This window comes from Hydra vulgaris, chromosome 09 (genome assembly GCF_038396675.1).
Source record: "Hydra vulgaris chromosome 09, alternate assembly HydraT2T_AEP".
Lineage (NCBI taxonomy): Eukaryota > Metazoa > Cnidaria > Hydrozoa > Anthoathecata > Hydridae > Hydra > Hydra vulgaris.
In genome coordinates this window covers 29,360,529-29,379,087 of record NC_088928.1, presented here as the reverse complement: position 1 = coordinate 29,379,087, position 18,559 = coordinate 29,360,529, and the positions used below count along the sequence as shown (strand labels likewise).

The following is an 18,559-nucleotide window of genomic DNA, read 5'->3' as shown; positions in this document are numbered from 1 at the left end:
TTGATTTAATTTTGATTTATCAAGTGAACTAGAACAATTCTTTGTCATTATACTGAAAACAAGATTTTTAAGTTTTGATTTTAAAGAAAATATATTTTCAGGAATAGTAACTAAGGTGTATTTCGGAATTAATTTGTTATATATCAGGCAACCAAAAAAGTTCGTGCGGTTTATCCTAATTGCCTATTTCTAAGAAATGTATTAAAAAAACTGGTTGTGGTGGGGGGATAATTTTGCATATAAATTAAAGCTTGTTTTAAGGAGAATCAATCAGTGTGTTTCATAAGTTTTATTAGTGCGTTTTAAATTTAAAAGTCTTAAGTGGAGTATGGCTGTGTCAGATGCGATAATTCGTGCCTGTTTACTTTATGAGTTCAAACTTGGAACCAAAGCTGCAGAAGCTTGTCGTAAGATATGCGCTGCCTTTGGGGAAGGTACCATAGCAGAAAGACGGGTCAAAAGTGGTTTAAAAAATTTTCTTCTGGAAATGAAAACCTTGAAGATGAACCAAGATCTGGAAGACCATCCATCGTAAACAACGAGGATATCAAGCTGGCAATCGAGCAGGACTCCAGTCAAACATGTCAGGACTTTGCCTTAACATTTAATGTGAGTGATGAAACTATTCGTTTACATTTGCACCAACTTGGAAAACGTTGGAAGTTGAGCAAATGGGTACCTTATGAGTTGAGTGAAACAAACAAGCTACAGCGCTTAACCATTTGTTCTTCGATGCTTTCCTGACATAATTTAGTGCCATTTTATGACCGGATGTTGACGTGCGACGAAAAATGGATTATGTACTGTAACAAAAAACGAACATATCATTGGCTACCCAGTACCGATGACTCCTAAACCAAGCATTCACCAACAAAAGCTTTTACTGTGTATGGTGGACTACAGCAGGTATCGTTCACTATGAGTTGCTACCAAATGGACAAACCATTACTGCTGAAAAATACTCAGCCCAATTGGACAGAGTTTCGGTTGCCCTTCATCAAAAACAAGCAGCTTTGGCAAACAGAAAAGGTGTTGTATTCCACAATGACAACGCCAGACCGCACACCGCAAAAATCACGCAGGAAACTCTAGCACGTTTACAATAGGAGATTCTACCTCACCCTACGTATTCACCAGACCTTGCGCCAAGCGATTATCACCTGTTTTTGGCCCTGGACAATCACATGAGGAATCGACAGTTTCGAAATAGAGAAGATCTCGAAAATGAGTTAATTCAATTTTTTAGCTACCAAACTCAAGACTTTTATAAAAATGGAATATACCAGCTTGTTTCACGATGAGATAAAGTTATTCTTACTGAAGGAGACTATTTTTCAGAATAAACTTTATTAAAACTGTTTTTATGTGTATTTATTTATGGATCTGCAAAATCGCACGAACTTTTTTGGTTGCCTGATAAATAGGGGCCGTGATAAGAGAACTGAGAGTTTTTTCTTTTTCGGGGTACGAGTTACCAGTTGCTCTTATTTTAAACTTATTGGTAATTGAATAAAAGAACTTTTCTGTAAATCGTGAAGGAACTAATCACACTTTGTATTTTAGCATAAATAGTATATTTGTAGGGACTTCAGTCACGTGACTTTTGCCGTGTCGCAAGTTCATCATATAAATAAACGCGATTTTTTCGGCAACTTTTTAGGCTAACTATTCAAACCAAATTGCCCGTTGTATGCCTCGGCAAATGCTAAATAAAAATGTTGTTCTGTGAAGGTTGTTCTTTGAAGTTCCTTAAAAAAGATGCCAGAAAATTTTTCAAGTCGTTTTCTTCATAGTTATGCTAGTTTACACATTTTGACAAGTAAATATGCTGACTTACATTGCTTTTTTGGCATTCTAGCACCTCAAAAAAGAATATTAAGCTTATTAAATAATAGTATTTGATATTAGTTTTTATATTCATTTGCTTTTTATATCTGGACTTATCAATTTACAAAATACACTTTTGCATCAGTTTTTCGATCTTTCCCTAGACTCCATTATGGTATTCCGTTTAACCTACATAGTTATCAACATGGATATTTAGAAAGCGCTTATTAATGTGACTGATATATAATTAGTTTTTTATGTCTAGCTGTTTGAAATGCAAAATAGAGATCTGTATTTCTGGTATCAAAATTTAGAAGACAAAAGCTTAGCCAATGTGTGCACAGTTTTTAAACAACACTTTTTTTCCAATTTCCAAATTGCTAAAAATGACCTTACTTTGTTTTCGAAAATAAAAAGAGTGATTCAAAAAGTTAGGTTGCTCACTAAAAAAAAGAAAGAAGAATTTTTATCGAGATATAAAGTTGAAAAAACAAGAAAAAGAAATTGATGCATTAAAAGCACAATTTGAAAAATCTCAAACTTTAAATATGGAATTCAATAATCTTAATCAAATGCTAGAAAATAGTAATGCAAAAGTTAAAATGTTGTGTCAACAAAAAAGAAATCTCGAAAAGAAATTAAGCTGTGTAAAAAATAATTTATGTAAAACAAAGGAAACAATTTCCTTCTTGTCAATTGAAAATCTCACTTTTTTAAAGTCAGAAGTTAAAGAACTTAGTGAAAAAGTTGAATCATTAAACAAAGAAAACATTTATTTAAATGGTCTTTTAGAATTGTTGGAAGATAAGAAAATTGTAACATTTGAAAGAGGACGTTATTCAAATGATATTCGAGAAGTTATCATGGAGCTGTTATCATTAAATGTCAGTATGAACAAGGTCAATGATGTTATTAAAATTGTTTTAAAGAAACTTGCAAAAAAAGGAATTACAAAACTTCCCTCAGTAGGTACAAGATCTAGATTTATGTCAGAAGCTTTAATTCTTGCACAGCTTCAAGTATCAAAAGAGATGTTACACAATATTGAAAAAGACACAGGAAACTGTTTACATGGAGATGGAACAACCAAATATTACAGACATTATCAAAACTTTCAGTTGACTACCAAAAGCGGTAGAATGCTATCATTTGGACTATCAGAAATGGCCTCTGGAGATGCTGCATCAATTTTGAGTTCTTTAACAGAAATGTTATATGATATTTGTGATATTCTTGACACAAAGGACAGGGAAAAAAACTTTGCAAAGTTAATTTGTTCATTCAAAACAACTATGTCAGATTTAGGTTCTGTCAATCCACTATTTAACAGTAAGTTCAAAGAAATGAGGGAGCTATTGTTATTAAAAGTTATAGAACATTTGGATAGTTTAACAATTGAACAGAAAAATGAATTTAAGGATATGTCAAACTTTTTATGCAAGTTACATCTTTTAGCAAACTTTGCAACTGAGACAGATAAAGTACTAGATTCATTTGAAAAAATTGTGATGCTCATGATAACACTTTTGCATTTAAAACTTTTGAATCTGGGGTTGCAAGACTGATATGCACTGCATGTAAAGCATTCCACAAACAAGGTAGTGATGAAGCTGGTCTAGCAGAATATTTCAATTCTTTTCTCATTAGAAAAGGTGAAGATAAGTGCATGTTTGCTTCTTTTTTAGGCAATAGATTTAACATTTTGTTTTATAATGTGGCTGCACTGTATTATCATTCTAAATCTATTAAAGAATTTTTGTGTCAGTGGCCAAATCCCAATAATCTACTGAAGGCAGTTAAAGAAGATATATCAAATATATTATTTTTAGCTGAATCTTGTGCACTAGGTATTTTTGATAAGCTTATTACTAATCCTCTTTGGAGACTTATTGAAGAAAAGAAAAACATTCTTAGCATGAATAAGTATTTATTTCGTTTAAAAATGAAATTATCAGATCTTTCCAAAGATGCTTCTTCAATGCTCAATGCAACACCTGTATTTGACCCAAGAGATGTTGAAATACATAAAGATAAACTTTATGAAAAACTATTTGAGGATACAGGCAATATAGAATTTGATGTCTTGGTGCAACAATCATTAGAAATAATTTTCCATGCATTTCTAATAATACTTGAAAGACAAGCAATTGATCAGTTTCCAGGTGGTAAATATTAGAACTCAGATGATCAAATTCAAAAGGCTGCTGAAAATGTACCAACGACTAACAAAGCTTCAGAAAGTGATTTTGCAATTCTGGATCTACTCATTCGAACTAAACCAAATGCCAAAATTCAAACAATTCAAGCATATACTATGTGGTACCGAAACAAAACCTTAGCATGGCTGGATGCAAAATCAGAAGAAAAGCGTAACATTTTAATTGAAACAGCTTCTCATAGTGTTGAAAAAATGAAATTAAAGAATAAAGAGTGACAAGTAGAGTTAATTTCAAAGAAAATGTCAATGTTGAGAATAAAAAAGCAACTCAAAGCAGACGCAGAAATAAAGCATCACTAAAAAAAGCAAATATAGTAAATGTGCTTATTCAATTGAAATCACAAATTTGGCTAACAGTAGAAGAAGCAGAAGATAAATCTTCATAAATTGATAATAGTGCTTTAAGGAAGCAAGTTATTAGAAGTCAATTAGATTTTTATCGTTATGTAATGGGAGCAAAATGTTCATTGAAGCTGTTTTTTAAAACTAAAATTTCTGGAAATAAACGTATTGACTTAAATTCAAGTGAGCTGATGGAGAACTTGGTAACTATCATTCGCACATGCAACTTGCCTTCACCAGAGCAAAGGAACAATACACTAAAAGAAAAAATCCAACGCAATGACTTGATTAAGAAACAAAAATAAGAGTTGTTTAGAAAGTTAAAGGATTCTAGAATGTCACATCTTGCAAGACAAAAAAGGTCCAGTTTTTACCGACTTTATTAGATGATCCAGGTAGTTTAGTTGGTCGAGTTGTTCTTCATAAAATAAAAGAAGTTGATGAAGAAGAGTATTTTTGGTGCAAAGCAGATGTTGTTAGAATAGCGGAAGTCGGGAAAAAAATCAAGCAAACATTATATGATGTTATTTATGAATCAAAAGCTGGAATTATTTACACATTTCCACTGTTATCTGACTTTGATAAAGGAGATATGATCTTGTTATAAAAGGTATAATCACTGAAATTTTTTTTTAGTATTTATTAGTTTAAAATCTTGTGATTGTTATTAAATGTAAACAAAGATAAATCTATTATATTTTTTTAATGATAATCGAATTTATTATTAACATTTTACTTTCAGGACCATATGAACTCTTTGAAATGCTTTAAAGATTGAAAAAGCTCTTGTTTTCAACTAAAGTTGTTTTTTATGGTTTCCACAGAGATTTTATTGCTTATGACCCACTTACATATTTTCTTCACTTTTATAAGTGTATATGAGTATGTTCACTCTAATAATAAAAAAATAATAGAAAAAACTCTTGTTTTTTACAGCTTTCGCAGAAATTGTGTTTTGTTTGTCCCAATTCCCCCAAATGGGGAAACGAGCCCTAGGATTCTTAGATATTTATAGAATTTTCATAAATTTTTATGATTTTGTTCACTCTTATAGGATGAAAAGATTATTTTTAAACTAAAGTTAATTTTTATACTTTTTAATTAGAAATTGTTACTTTTGACCCAAATTGGAATGCCCCAAATGGGGGAAAAAAGCCCTTGGATTCTTAGATATTTTTAGGATTTTATGAATTTGTTCACACTTACAGTTTGAAAAGGCTCTTATTTTTAGTTAAAGTTGATATTTATGCTTTTTCAGAGTTTTTGTTGCTCTTGGCCCATTTACCCCCGAATGGGGGAAACGAGTCCTGGGATTCCAATATAGTTTCTAGATTTTTATAAATTTGTATTAGTTGACTCTGACAATTAAAAAAGCTCTTTTTCCTTAACTAAAGTTAATTTTTATTACTTTTACGGTGATTTTATAGCTCTTGACCTATATGCCCCAAAAGGGAAAAACAACCCCTGCTCCAACTATATCACAAAAGAAATTTGTATAATTGAATACATTGATTCCTTTAATTAAAAAAATAAATAGAATGAGTATACTTAATTAATTCTGCTCAACTGTTAGTCTTTTCGTCGATGTCAATTGAAAAGTAAATAAAATTTTTAATTTCGGTACCATAAATCCTTAAGGTGGCACACAACTGAAAAAAAGCAAGTTTTTTGAAAAAAATCAATTTTTAGATTTTTGGGTATTTTGATTCTATAACCATTCCTTGAACATATAAAAAAAAAATTAGTCTCAAAAATGATATAAAAGTTGATTTAATATCATTTTAGTAGATGACACTTGAAAATAAATTCCCTAACAACGCCTTAGCAACCATCAGTCATAGGAGTTTTTCTGAATTCAAAACAGTAAAACACCATCACAAACTTGGTTTTAATTTGTTATACGCAGACTCTTGTTAGTTTTCAGTTTTAAAAGTCATAATTCAAAATTTTATTTACGAACAAGAGTGTTTTTAATCTGTTAATGTTAGTCTTTTATACTGTAACTTTTCTCTCATTTTATACCAAATAATTTAAAAATTGATTTCAATTTAGTTGGAATAAAGTTGTTTTTAAATGAATAAACAAGGAAATAAAACTAAACAAAATTTATCAAGAAGGATAAAACGAAAATGGAATGGTGTTGTTGGAAATAAAAAATCATCTTCTTCTTACATCTTATCATCGACGATGACATCGTCCACAACTCAAGCAGCAAGTAGCTGTTCTAGTGAAAGGAAAATCAAACCCAACTACTCGAATACATTTGATTCTGGAAAAGATAACTATTTTGTTTTTATTAATTTTTCAATTCTTAAAGAACTTATAGCTAAAACTGCATGCAACAACTGCTTTCAGCCATTACTTTTAACAGATGTTGATTCCAGTAGAAAAGGATTTGCACATTTGTTTCAATTAAAATGTGAACACTGTGATTATGTTAAAAGATTTAATTCATCAAACAAATCAATAAATGCTAAATTTGATGCAGTAACAGCTAACTCACCATATGATGTTAATATTCGTGCAATAATAGCTTTTCGAGAAGTAGGCTGTGGTTATGGAGCTATAAAAACATTTTCATCTTGCATGAACTTAAAATGTATATCTGAAAATGGATTTCAAAAATTAAACAAAACTATTATGGTAGCTTATAAAAGTGCTTCAGAGAAAAGTATGTTATTAGCGACTAAGGACTCTAAAAAAGTTGACATTGCTCAGGATATACCATGTGTAAGAGTTTCAATTGATGGTACATGGCAGAAACGCGGTCACAATTCATTGCACGGTGTAGTTACTGCGATTTCTGGGGATAAATGCATTGATATTGAAGTTTTGTCTAAGTATTGCATGGGCTGTAAAATGTGGAACAGTAAAAAAGGAACTCCAGAATATCAGTGTTGGATAATTGATCATCAATGTGAAATAAATCACAAATCTTCGTCTGGAAGTATGGAGTCTGCAGGAGCAGTAACAATTTTTAATCGCTCGGTTAAAAAAAATAATCTAATTTATAAAGAGTTTCTAGGTGATGGAGACACTTCTTCATTCAAAGATGTCAAAAACTCAAACCCTTACCAGGATTTTGACATCACTCCAATAAAACTTGAATGTGTAGGTCATGTGCAAAAAAGATTGGGTACACGACTTAGAAATTTAGTCAAAGCACACAAAGGCACTAAAACACCTTTATCAGGTAGAGGTAACCTAACAGAAAAATGTATAAATTCTATGCAAAACTATTATGGCATGGCCATTCGTCAAAATGTCAACAACTTGTATGCTATGAAAAAGGCAGTTTATGCTATTTTATTTCATTTTACCAACTTTGAAAACCAGCAAATGCAACATCAGTTTTGCCCAAGAGGATTGGCAAGTTGGTGCAAATATTGGGCTCTAAATAATACAAATTACAAATCAAAATCATGTATACCTATCTGGATTAAGAATCTTATTTTACCAATCATCAAGGATCTTCAGGCTGATGATCTTCTAATTAAATGTTTGCATGGAACGACGCAAAATGCCAATGAAGCATTAAATTCTATTATATGGTCTCGCGTACCAAAGCACACATTTGTTAGTAAGTCTACAATTGAAATGGGAACATACTCAGCAGTGCTGCATTATAATGATGGTGCTAATGGTGTATTAGAAGTTTTAAAATACTTTGGCTTGAGTGGAATTGTTACATTAGCTTCGTCAAGTAAAGTTGACAAAACCAGAATTCGACATATGAAGTCAAAGTCAACGGATAAAAGTAAAATGCAGAGAAAAAAAATAAGAGCAGTTAAAAAAGGTTTCATAGACGATCAGCAAATAAAAGAAACAACTGATAGTTACATCTCTGGTGGATTTTGATAATTTTTATGTTGTTATATATTTTTTTCTTATTTTTGCTTTTTTCTCAATATGTATTTTTTTAAACTTTGAAACACATTTTCTCATTAACAAAACAGAATTACATAATACAATTTTCAGGATTTGTTTATCATAATATAATACTTCATTTAACCCTCAGAATTTTCATAAAAAGTTATAGAAAGTGAAATATTGATGTTTATAGTGCTGAATTTATTGATATTTCATATATATATTAGGTGATTTTGTTAGAAATGCAATATTTCATGAAATAATTTAAATTATAAAAATTCCCACGGTCAAACAGGGTGAAATATGATTAGGAAGCTATGTTCAAAATTTTAGTTTCAGTAGTTGAGGCAAAATTAAGTTATTAGGTTTTGAAGATTTACTAAAAACACATGTTTTACAACCCATTTTTGGCCATTATGGATAATAAAATTAATTAAAAAAAAAAATTATCTGTTTTTTATTTTATTTTAATATAAAATAATTGTCATTAAAAAAAAAAAATCAAAATTTTGATTATTTACAAAAAAACTTGTTTTCAGTTGTGTGCCACCTTAAGAAAAACTTCTCAAATTTCGACCCGAAACAGGCATTATTGCGCAGTACATAAATCGTCATAACTCGGGAACCAATTATCCAAATTTAAAAAATGAACTCATTTTGAAATCGTCTATATTTTTCACATATTTTGGTAATAATTATAGCTAAAGATAATAAAGATATTAAAATCATGTGAAGTGCCTACCATAAAATTATTCGTTAATATAGCTTTTATAAGAAATTTTAACATAAGAAATTTTGTCATGACAAAATTTTTTATATTAAAAACTTTCACCATTCAATTGCCTTTCTTTTACTTCAGCAAACAATTTTTTTCGAATAGTTTCTCGAGAAAAGTCTTCATTAACGAACGTATTCGTGCCTTTGAGTCGATACGATTCCTTCGATATTCTTAATTTGTCTTTATATTATGAAGATTTAGTATTATCGTCCTCGGTCGTCCATCGTTTTTTCGTCTAATGCGGTGAGCTCTCTCAATTTCGACAGTTTTTTGGACAAGAATGTTTGGACTTTTTTCGGTATCCCCCATGATTCTTTTTCGTAAACTCCATTAATTCTCTCTCCCTCCCCCTCCGGTTGCTACGGGCCTGTGGGGGAAGGAAGGGTTTTCCAAAAGCGTACAAATGCGTACAAGCGGGAGGGGGTGTTAAAGACCACTCTTTAACATACTTACTTGATACGTACTTGGTTTGGCTGTCTTTCGTTAATTTGATCTTATTTTTTTTTTTTTTTTAAATATTGAATTTCACGTGCGTAACAAATCAATATTGTATTTTTTTTCTGACTTTAGTCAATTTTTGTTTTTAATTTATTTATATTTATAAAGAAAAGAATTCAAAAAAATTCAAAAGAAAAGGAAGGAAAGAATTCAAAAAAAGTTTGCTCTTATTTGACGTCTTTTTGCTTCTCATCTCGCTACCAATTGAATTACGTTGCGAAAAATAAAAAATTTTGTTCGAAACGATTATTGCTCGATTTCTTTTTTTTCACCTTATTAAATAATGTTATGAAAAAAAAGTTATGAAAAAAATAATGAATACGTACGCGGAGAGGAAGGGGAGGGGCGTCTCCGTACAGGTAGGTTCATACAAGGCAGGAGGGTGTCCTACATCCGTGGTTTTTCTGCATGCGTACTTTATGGATGTCCCTCACCTTTCTATCTTCTAATTCTTTTGTTAATTTATTAATATTATTTGCATTTTCATCAATATTTTTCTCTACTTTTTTAATTTAGTCGTTTATTATTTTGATGTTAGCGCTAATAATATCGAGAACTGCGCTAATAATATCGAGTTAGCGCTAATAATATCGAGAACTTCTTGCTTTTAAAACATTTCTTCGGTTTCCTTTTTAAATTCTTTGAATATTTCTTTTAAAAGTTTCTTTATTTCTGGAAGTGTTACAGCCATATTATTCGATTTTTAAGTTTTTCTCAAGAATTTTTGAAAAATCTCAAGAAGTCTTTATTTTTAATAAATAAGAATTTTTTTTTTTTTTTACACCACGTGGTAAAAGTGCGTTCGCTCTTGTTGAAAATTTGTTGAAGAAAATGTGTTTTCTTTGTCACTTTACGTTGGTTTTGGTCATGATTAGCGGGTTTTTTGCCTCTACTCTTGGCTTTTTGTTGGCTGATTCGTTTTCAGCGTAGTCGATAATCCAGTAGATAGTTCTTGGTATTTTCTCAGCTACAAAGTGCTTAATGATGTATAGTTTTCCCTCTAATTTAGATAAAATGGTTAGGTAAAACTCTTACACACGTTTTCTTTGCATCTCGTATTCGCACTTTGATTTCATTTTTGAAATTATTTCTAAAGCAAATACAGATAAATGATCTGCATGAAATTTGCTACAAAATAGGAAGTTGACATTAACATAATTAATTTAATACGAGATTATTTTTGTTTGCTAAACTGTGTCGCATTTTTAACTTGCCACCAGCTAAGGTTTTTCTGCAATGTGTATTATACGAATTGTCTCTTCTGGAATAACTGTGTGGATTTTTGCAAATTCAATCGTATTATCTATAATATCTGAGAGTTAAAAATTGTTATTGTCAAATTGAATAATTGTAAAATCTCTTTTATTTTCGATTATGGAGAACCAATTTGTAACATCAGTGGTATTTTTCCAATGTTTTAAATTTAAATTATTTCTAAGATTATTATTAATTTTGTCCAATTTAGTTTTGCTTACATGTCTAATCTCACTTTTTGAGGGAACCAATAACATACAAGGAAGTTTGTTTTTATAATTTGGTTTGTGATCTTTAAGTTTTACTAAAGCTTAGGTAGGGGTAGTTGGTTAAATTTTGTTTTCAAGAGATTTTTTTTAGCATTGCTTTGGGCTTCTAAAATAATTACATTTTTCAAATTTTTATGGGCTTTCTCATAACATTCAATAATACTGTCAGCTTAGATTTTTCGTAGTTTTCTGTTGTTCATTTACCAACAAACAACAGAAAACTACAAAAAAACCTTAAGCGACAATATAACTTATTCCTTTAAGAAAGCCCCTAGTTTTCTGTTGTTAATTTAGCAACAAACAACAGAAAACTACGAAAAAACCTTAAGCAACAATATAACTTATTCCTTTGAGAAAGCCCATAAAACCTAAAAACTCAACGAACACCTTTTTGTTTTAAAGATATCGAAAGAATTACTACAACTGTTTCAACAATAAGAAGATTTTGTATTCTGTGGTCACACTTTGTTCTCTAATTTAGAAAATGAGATATACTTATAACCCAGACTCTTTTTTGACAGCTCTAAAAGAAGTTTAAAGTGTGTCCTGATTCATAATGGCAACAAGTAAGTTGCATTCCAATTAGATAATCAGTAGTTCTGAAGAAGAGTTACCATAAAGATAGCATAAAGTAAATATTGCAGAAGATCAACTACAATGAGCATAATTAGATCATCTGTTGAGATATCAAAGTAGTTCGCCTACTGCTTGGCCTACAAGATGGAAATTTTTATGCTTCCTTTGTTTGTGGGATAGTAGAGCCAGCTATTTAATCCAAAATGACTGGCCCCAGAGGAATGAATTTGTAGTCGATATTCTCAAAAACCTTTAGTAGAACCCCAGAAACCCTTTATCAGAACCCCTTTTTTTTTCATCTCTGCATATAAAGCTTAGATTAATGAAACAATTTGTGAAGGTGTTAGATCAAGATCGAGACTGTTTCAAGTACCTGAATATTAAGATTGCAGCAACCATAAGTGGAATATTTAATAGCCCCCAAATTGGAAAGCTGCTTATGGATCATAGTTTTGTAACAAAAACAAAACTTGATGTTCGACATTGTGGAAGTTCGACACGTGTAATTTCTTTGCTGGTGTTGTATCCAATTGAGAAACTGCTTATCAGTTATAGGAAACTTGTGTGCAACATGAGCGTAAAAGTTCACATCCTTCGCAGCCACTTTCACTACTTTCCAGAAAATCTTGGTGTTTTATCAGATAAACAAAGTGAGCGCTTTCATCAAGATATTAAAACCTTGGAGAAAGCTACCAAGGAAATGAAACATTAATATGATGGCTGACTACTGTTTGTCTTTAAAGAGAGATGTTTTGGTTTGCTGCGTTTTTTGATTAAACATTAGGGTGTGTCGATTTTCACTTTTTTAAATTTGATGATGGCTAGTATTTTTTTTTTGTAAATCAGTATGCAAAACATGAAAATAATTTTTGTTTGGAAAAGAAAATCTTTAAAGCTACTTTTTTTCACCCTTAAACTATAATTTTAATGGACTTGGTTTTTATTCTTGAAACTGAAGTTTGCCGTAATCTCCGAAGAAGATCGCATTTATTTACCAAACTATGAAGTAAAGATTTAACTTTGTTCGCAAAATCGTGCATTTCAAAATTTAGTTTAACAAACAACGTGTAAACAACAATTATGTTTTAAATACACACTCTCCTTTTCGCAATGTTTCCGTTATTTTTGGATTGTGTAAGAATGATGAACTGTGTGTCTTACATTTTATTTATAAAGCATTATAAATTGTAGATTTTTTGTTTGTTATTAAATTTTAATACCTTTCAAAAACTTGTGTGTGTGTGTGTGTGTGTGTGTGTGTGTGTGTGTGTGTGTGTGAGTGTGTGTGTGCGTGTGTATATATGTATGTATGTATGTATGTATGTATGTATGTATGTATGTATGTATGTATGTATGTATGTATGTATGTATGTATGTATGTATGTATGTATGTATGTATGTATGTATGTATGTATGTATGTATGTATGTATATATATATATATATTTATATATATTAACTTTTATTTCGAAAAATTGTTTATGTATATATTTATTTATATAACAAAAGTTTATATAAATAAAATTAATTTATTTTACAGAAAGATGGCTCAATGTTTTTAAAAAGTATTACTGTATTAGTAAAACGTCTTATTTTTTTATTTGTAGATAAAGAAAAGTATTTTTAGAGCATAAACAATTTTTTGAACCTTTTTAAAAAAAAAATAATATATAAATGTCATATACCAACAAAACCAGAAGTAAATCAACTTGTCAACTTAGTAATTTAATTGGAAAGAGTTCAGAGTTTCTTCCATCAGAACTCCCAACTTCTTGAGATATTCTCAAGTATGGCCTATATTTAAGGGAGATTAGTGAAAAAAATTACAGAAACTATACTGTAGATCAGCTTGTAAAAGATATTATTTCAGGAATTTTGTTACAGTGGAAAAAAGCTAAATCTCAATTTATAAATCCAGTTATGAATTCTGAAAGAAAAATCAAACGTAAAGTAAAAGATTTGTGATTGGCTGTTAAAGTTAGTAATTGCAATGTAGCCTCACCAATTAGAAATAGATTTATGGAAAAACTTGATAAACCTTTTGATTTGTTTACATGCAATTGTAAAATACTTTTTTGCTTAGAGAATAATTGTGAAGAAAACTGTGACAGAAAAGCTCACATTGCATGTACTTATAAAAAAGAAAAAAAAAATCCTCTTCTTGAGTTGAACTTTGTTAGATATCAAAGAGAAAAAGTTGGAACCAAAGCTATCCTTCAAATAGCTGGCATTGATCATATTGAAACTCGAAAACAAAAATAAAAAAAATAAATGATTGTCAATAGAAAATCAGGTTTCACAAATAAAAAAATAAAAAACAGACCAAGAGATTCTTAATCAAGAAAATGATTTTTTTCCCCCCAAGAGAGACTCAGACAAAGTCTGTGAAAATACAAATGATAAAATAAAAATTAATATTTCAAAAATGAAAAAAGCAAAAGAAAAAAGTGTATTATATAACACAATGAATATAAAAAATATAGCATTAGCAAGCTTAAGGCATCATACAGGTTTAAGAGAAACTGCAGAAATAGCAACTGCTGCCCTTATTGATGCTAAAATTATCACTAAAGGAAACACTTGCTTAATTATTGAGCACAACAAAGTTAAGCGAGCTCAAGAAAAAATTGGAAAAGAGTTGACCTTAAAACTCCAAAATGAACTTAACAATAATGGTTTGAATTGTATTTTTTTTGATGGTAGAAAAGATGACACTAAAATTTTCTTTGATGTTGAAGGCAAAAAATTTCCAGGTTTAATAAAAGAAGAACATTATACTGTGTGGAGTAAACCTGGTGGACATTATCTATTCCATTTTGTTCCTGAAGAGTCAGATTTAAAAAAACCTGCAGAGATAATTGCTGATCAATCAATTGAATGGCTTAAAGGAAGATGTTTACATTTGACATTGGAAGCCATAGGTTGTGATAGTACTAATTTAAATACTGGATGGACATGAGGAGTAATACAATAAGTTGAAAAAAAACTCAATAAAAAACTTGTATGGATTGTATATGATCTGCACACTGGGGAACTAGGGTTAAGAAGTCTTATTAAGTTTCTTGATGGTCCTACTAAAGCCAGTAATCATTGGTCTGGATCGCTGGGTAAGATGTTGAATGATGCTACTAACCTTGAAATTAACCCAAAATTTTTAAAAGTGTGTGAAAATTCTCCACTTATCTACGTTAGTCCTGACATTATCAAAGATCTAAGCACTGATCAGAGCTATGCGTACCAAATTGTGACATCTATTAAAACTGGAGTTCTGCTTAACAGACTTGCATCACTAGAAATCAGTCCTGTTTGTCATTGTAGATGGCTAACTACTGCTTTAAGGTTTTGCAGAATCTGGGTATCAAAACATGGGTTAACAGGTGACTTTTTAAATAGGTTGAAAATGATTATTGAGTACATAGTAGGTGTCTATATTCCCAACTGGTTTAGCATTAAAGTAAATTCGTGCTGGGTAGAAGGACAAATTTTTTTTTTTTTTTTTTTTTTTTTTTAAACATCTTCGCTTCCAACAAGGCTGCAAGCAGCCACTAATTAAAATTGGAAGTTACTGTAAGAGAAAAGATGAAGATTGTAGAGCAAGATAACGATTGACGGACGATTTAAAAGATTGCAAATTATATGAATCAGGAAAGCAAGATGAAGGAAGCGAATTCCAAAGAACTGATGTTCGAGGAAAAAAACTAGACGAATAAGCGTTTTTGGAGCACTTAGGAACAGTCACAGAAAAAGGATGACACTTAATTGAATGACGAGTAACACGAGAATGAATTTTAGTAGATGGCACAAGAGACGCTAGCTCTTTAGAGCAGTGCCCATTATAGTATTTGTAGAAAAGAGAAAGAGAAGCAACATTACGACGATGTGATAATGGTTGAAGGTTGGCTGCAAGAGCAGGTCCAACTATGTTTACAATGTGTTTTTGCACCTTGTCTAAAAGAGAAAGGGCATCATTAGAAGATCCGCCCCAGATATGGCAACAGTATTCCATACAAGGCCGAATTTGAGATTTATAGAGATAGAGAATAGAATCCAGAGTAAGAAAGTGGCGAGCTCGATAAAGAGATGCAACCTTAGCAGATGCTAATTTTGCAACCGATTTGATATATGGTTTCCAAGAAAGATTGGAAGTAAGAGTTAATCCTAGAAGATGAAGAGTAGGTGACTCATCGAGTACATCACCGTTCATAAATATAGGAAGATCTAAATTATTGCGATAATGATTGGCTGAAAAAAATTGAGTTTTATCTGAATTAAAGTTCACCAGCCACTGTGAGCCCCATGCTGTAGCAGAAGTGAGATCCTTTTCAAGCTCAAATGCCCCCTCCAGGCAATCAGAGGGTGTTGGTTTCTAATCACGACAAGAATAAAGGGTAGTATCATCAGCAAACAATGCCACCTTAGATGTGAGAATATCTGGAAGATTGTTAATGTAAATTAAAAAGAGTATAGGGCCAAGGATAGAACCTTGAGGAACCCCTGAAGTTACAGAATAAGAAGAAGAGTGTTGTCCATCGAGGACAACTTTTATGCTACAATTGGAAAGGAAGGATTCAAAGATCTTAAAGATGTTGCCGGATACACCATAAGAATAAAGCTTATGGAGAAGACCAGCATGCCAAACTTTATCAAACGCTTTTGAAATGTCAAGAGCGATGGCCTTAACCTCTCCACCTTCATCTAATGCACGATAAAACCTGTCAGTTATTACTGTTAGCAAATCAGCTGTAGAACGAGAAGATCGAAATCCATATTGATGGTCAGAAAGTAAGTTATTAGATTCAAGATGAGAAATTAAGTGTTTATTAATTAAAGATTCAAAAACCTTGCTTATGATAGGAAGAAGACTTATGGGACGGTAGTTAGACGAATCAGATCGCTCCCCAGAATTTTTGAAGATAGGGATAATAGATGCGGCTTTCCAGCAGGCTGGAAAACAAGACTCTGATAAGCACTTGCTGAATGGTTTTGAGAGTATAGACGACAGCTCCGGAGAACACTTCTGCAAGACAATAACAGGTATGTTGTCTGGGCCACAAGCTGTAGAAGAGTCTAGGCAGGAGATCACTTTAGATACAGATGCTGGAGTGATATAAATGTCAAGCAATGAATCAACCTGTTTGTTGGCAATATCAGGTAGAACGCAATTAGTGGAATCAAGAGATGATCTTGATGAAAAGTTTTTAGCAAACAGTTGGCTTTGTCTTTAGGTGAGGTGACAAAGTCTGAACCATACAAGAGAGGTGGAATTATAGATTTGCCCTTATTATTGATATTATTAAAGATTCTCCAGAAGTCACGAGAGCCTAATTTTTGAGATGAGATACGAGATTTCATGACCTGAGAATAGCGGGTTTTGGCGTTAGACAAAACCTTTTTACAGTTGTTTCTAGCAGTGATAAACAGACGTCTGTTTTCTGGAGAATTGTTTTGCTGATAAATATGGAAGTAACGGTTTCGATTGGCAATCGCAGCAGCACAGTGTGAGGAAAACCATGGAGGAGAGTGAGGCTTGACCTGGAATCGTCGAGAGGGAATAAAAGATTCCATGCCAGCCTGAATCCACGAAGTAATGTAAGAAGCACATTTGTCGACAGGAAGTTGAAAGATTTCTACCCAAGGGCCATCACGAAGAAAATCACGGAAAGAATCCCAGTCAGCTTTACTGTAGTTGTAAGAGGTTCGATAATAGGGGTATTCAGGTGATGAAAAAGAATGAGATATGAATGAGAATTTTAAAGAGATCAAACTGTGATCTGAAACACCTAAGAGTGAATGTGGAGAAACTGAGCACTGACTAGGATCAGAAACAAGACATAAGTCGAGTAGAGAAGGTAAATGATTCGGGTTGTCAGGAAAGCGAGTTGGAAAGTTGACTATTTGAGTTAGGGATTGAGAAAGGCAAAAGTTGTGGGCTTTAATGCCTGCAGAGTCACTGACACTAGAGCCAAGCCATTCAGAGTGGTGAGCATTAAAGTCACCGACAACAACTATATTAGCTGATGGATAAAGAGAGAGGGCTTGGTCAATATGATCAGAAATAACATCAAAAAGAGTGCAGTCTTGAGATGAAGGAGAGCGATATAGAACAAAGAGAAAGGCAATAGAGTGAAGTGGTGCTAAACGAAAGCATATGAAAGAATAGTCTGTGGATTCAAACCTAGTTTCACGACAAACAGGTGAATTCTTACGAATGTAAATGCCCAGGCCAAGCATGTGACTATTGGAGTCTTTACGAATTAGAGGAAGATAACCATCAACACTAAGATCACAAGATGAGACAGCCGAACTCAAATTAGTCTCACAAAGAGCAAGTAGGTCTGGTGAACTTTGCAAGAGATAAGACTCAACAGAAGAAAAGTTACTTCGAAGACCACGAATATTAGTGAATGATAGGTTTAGAGAACTTGGTGATGATGATGGTTTTTTGTGTTTTATAGTTTTTGGTACTTTATTCATTTTTAAATTAGATTGAAGAACTTGACTCAAAGCATAAGCAGTACTCAGAACACCGTTTAATAGCCCAAGCAATTTCCTCATTACTACTAATAAACCCTAAGCCGTAACAAAGGGCTCCAAATGTGGCCTCCGCAATGCACACCAAAAGTACAAACAGGGACACCATTCATGCGCAACATGGCACTGTTAATACTTTTATATTTTTCAGCTGTTGATGGAATCAGTCTCTCTGAGAGCTACCACAGAGTTCGGGAAACTTGACTACCAGGCGGCCTCAGAACCATAAAACTGAGTTTTAGAGCTGTACCCTCATAAGGAGATAATAGAATGAGTTGTCTAGTCATAAAAACAGTGACACAAGCAAACCCATGCATTGAGTCAAGAAGATCCAGCATTCAACATCCTAAACTGGAAACAATGTATTAAAAATACATCTGCGCCAGCCTAATAGATG

The 18,559-nt window shown here is 32.0% G+C and overlaps 1 protein-coding gene across 1 annotated transcript; it reads left to right on the top strand.

Moving 5' to 3' along the window:
- The first annotated feature begins 1,636 nt into the window (after nucleotides 1-1,636).
- On the top strand, nucleotides 1,637-5,465 carry LOC136084692 (uncharacterized). The gene is made up of 2 exons (XM_065805253.1): nucleotides 1,637-4,997; nucleotides 5,130-5,465. Exon 1 carries the CDS (start codon nucleotides 2,376-2,378, stop codon nucleotides 3,390-3,392), a length of 1,017 nt encoding a protein of 338 aa, XP_065661325.1. The 5' UTR covers nucleotides 1,637-2,375; the 3' UTR covers nucleotides 3,393-4,997; nucleotides 5,130-5,465.
- Nucleotides 5,466-18,559: the final 13,094 nt, after the last annotated feature.

What these genes read in the sequence shown, in the direction of transcription:
- LOC136084692 (XM_065805253.1), top strand. Translation starts at nt 2,376, where the DNA reads ATGGAATTCAATAATCTTAATCAAATGCTAGAAAATAGTAATGCAAAA.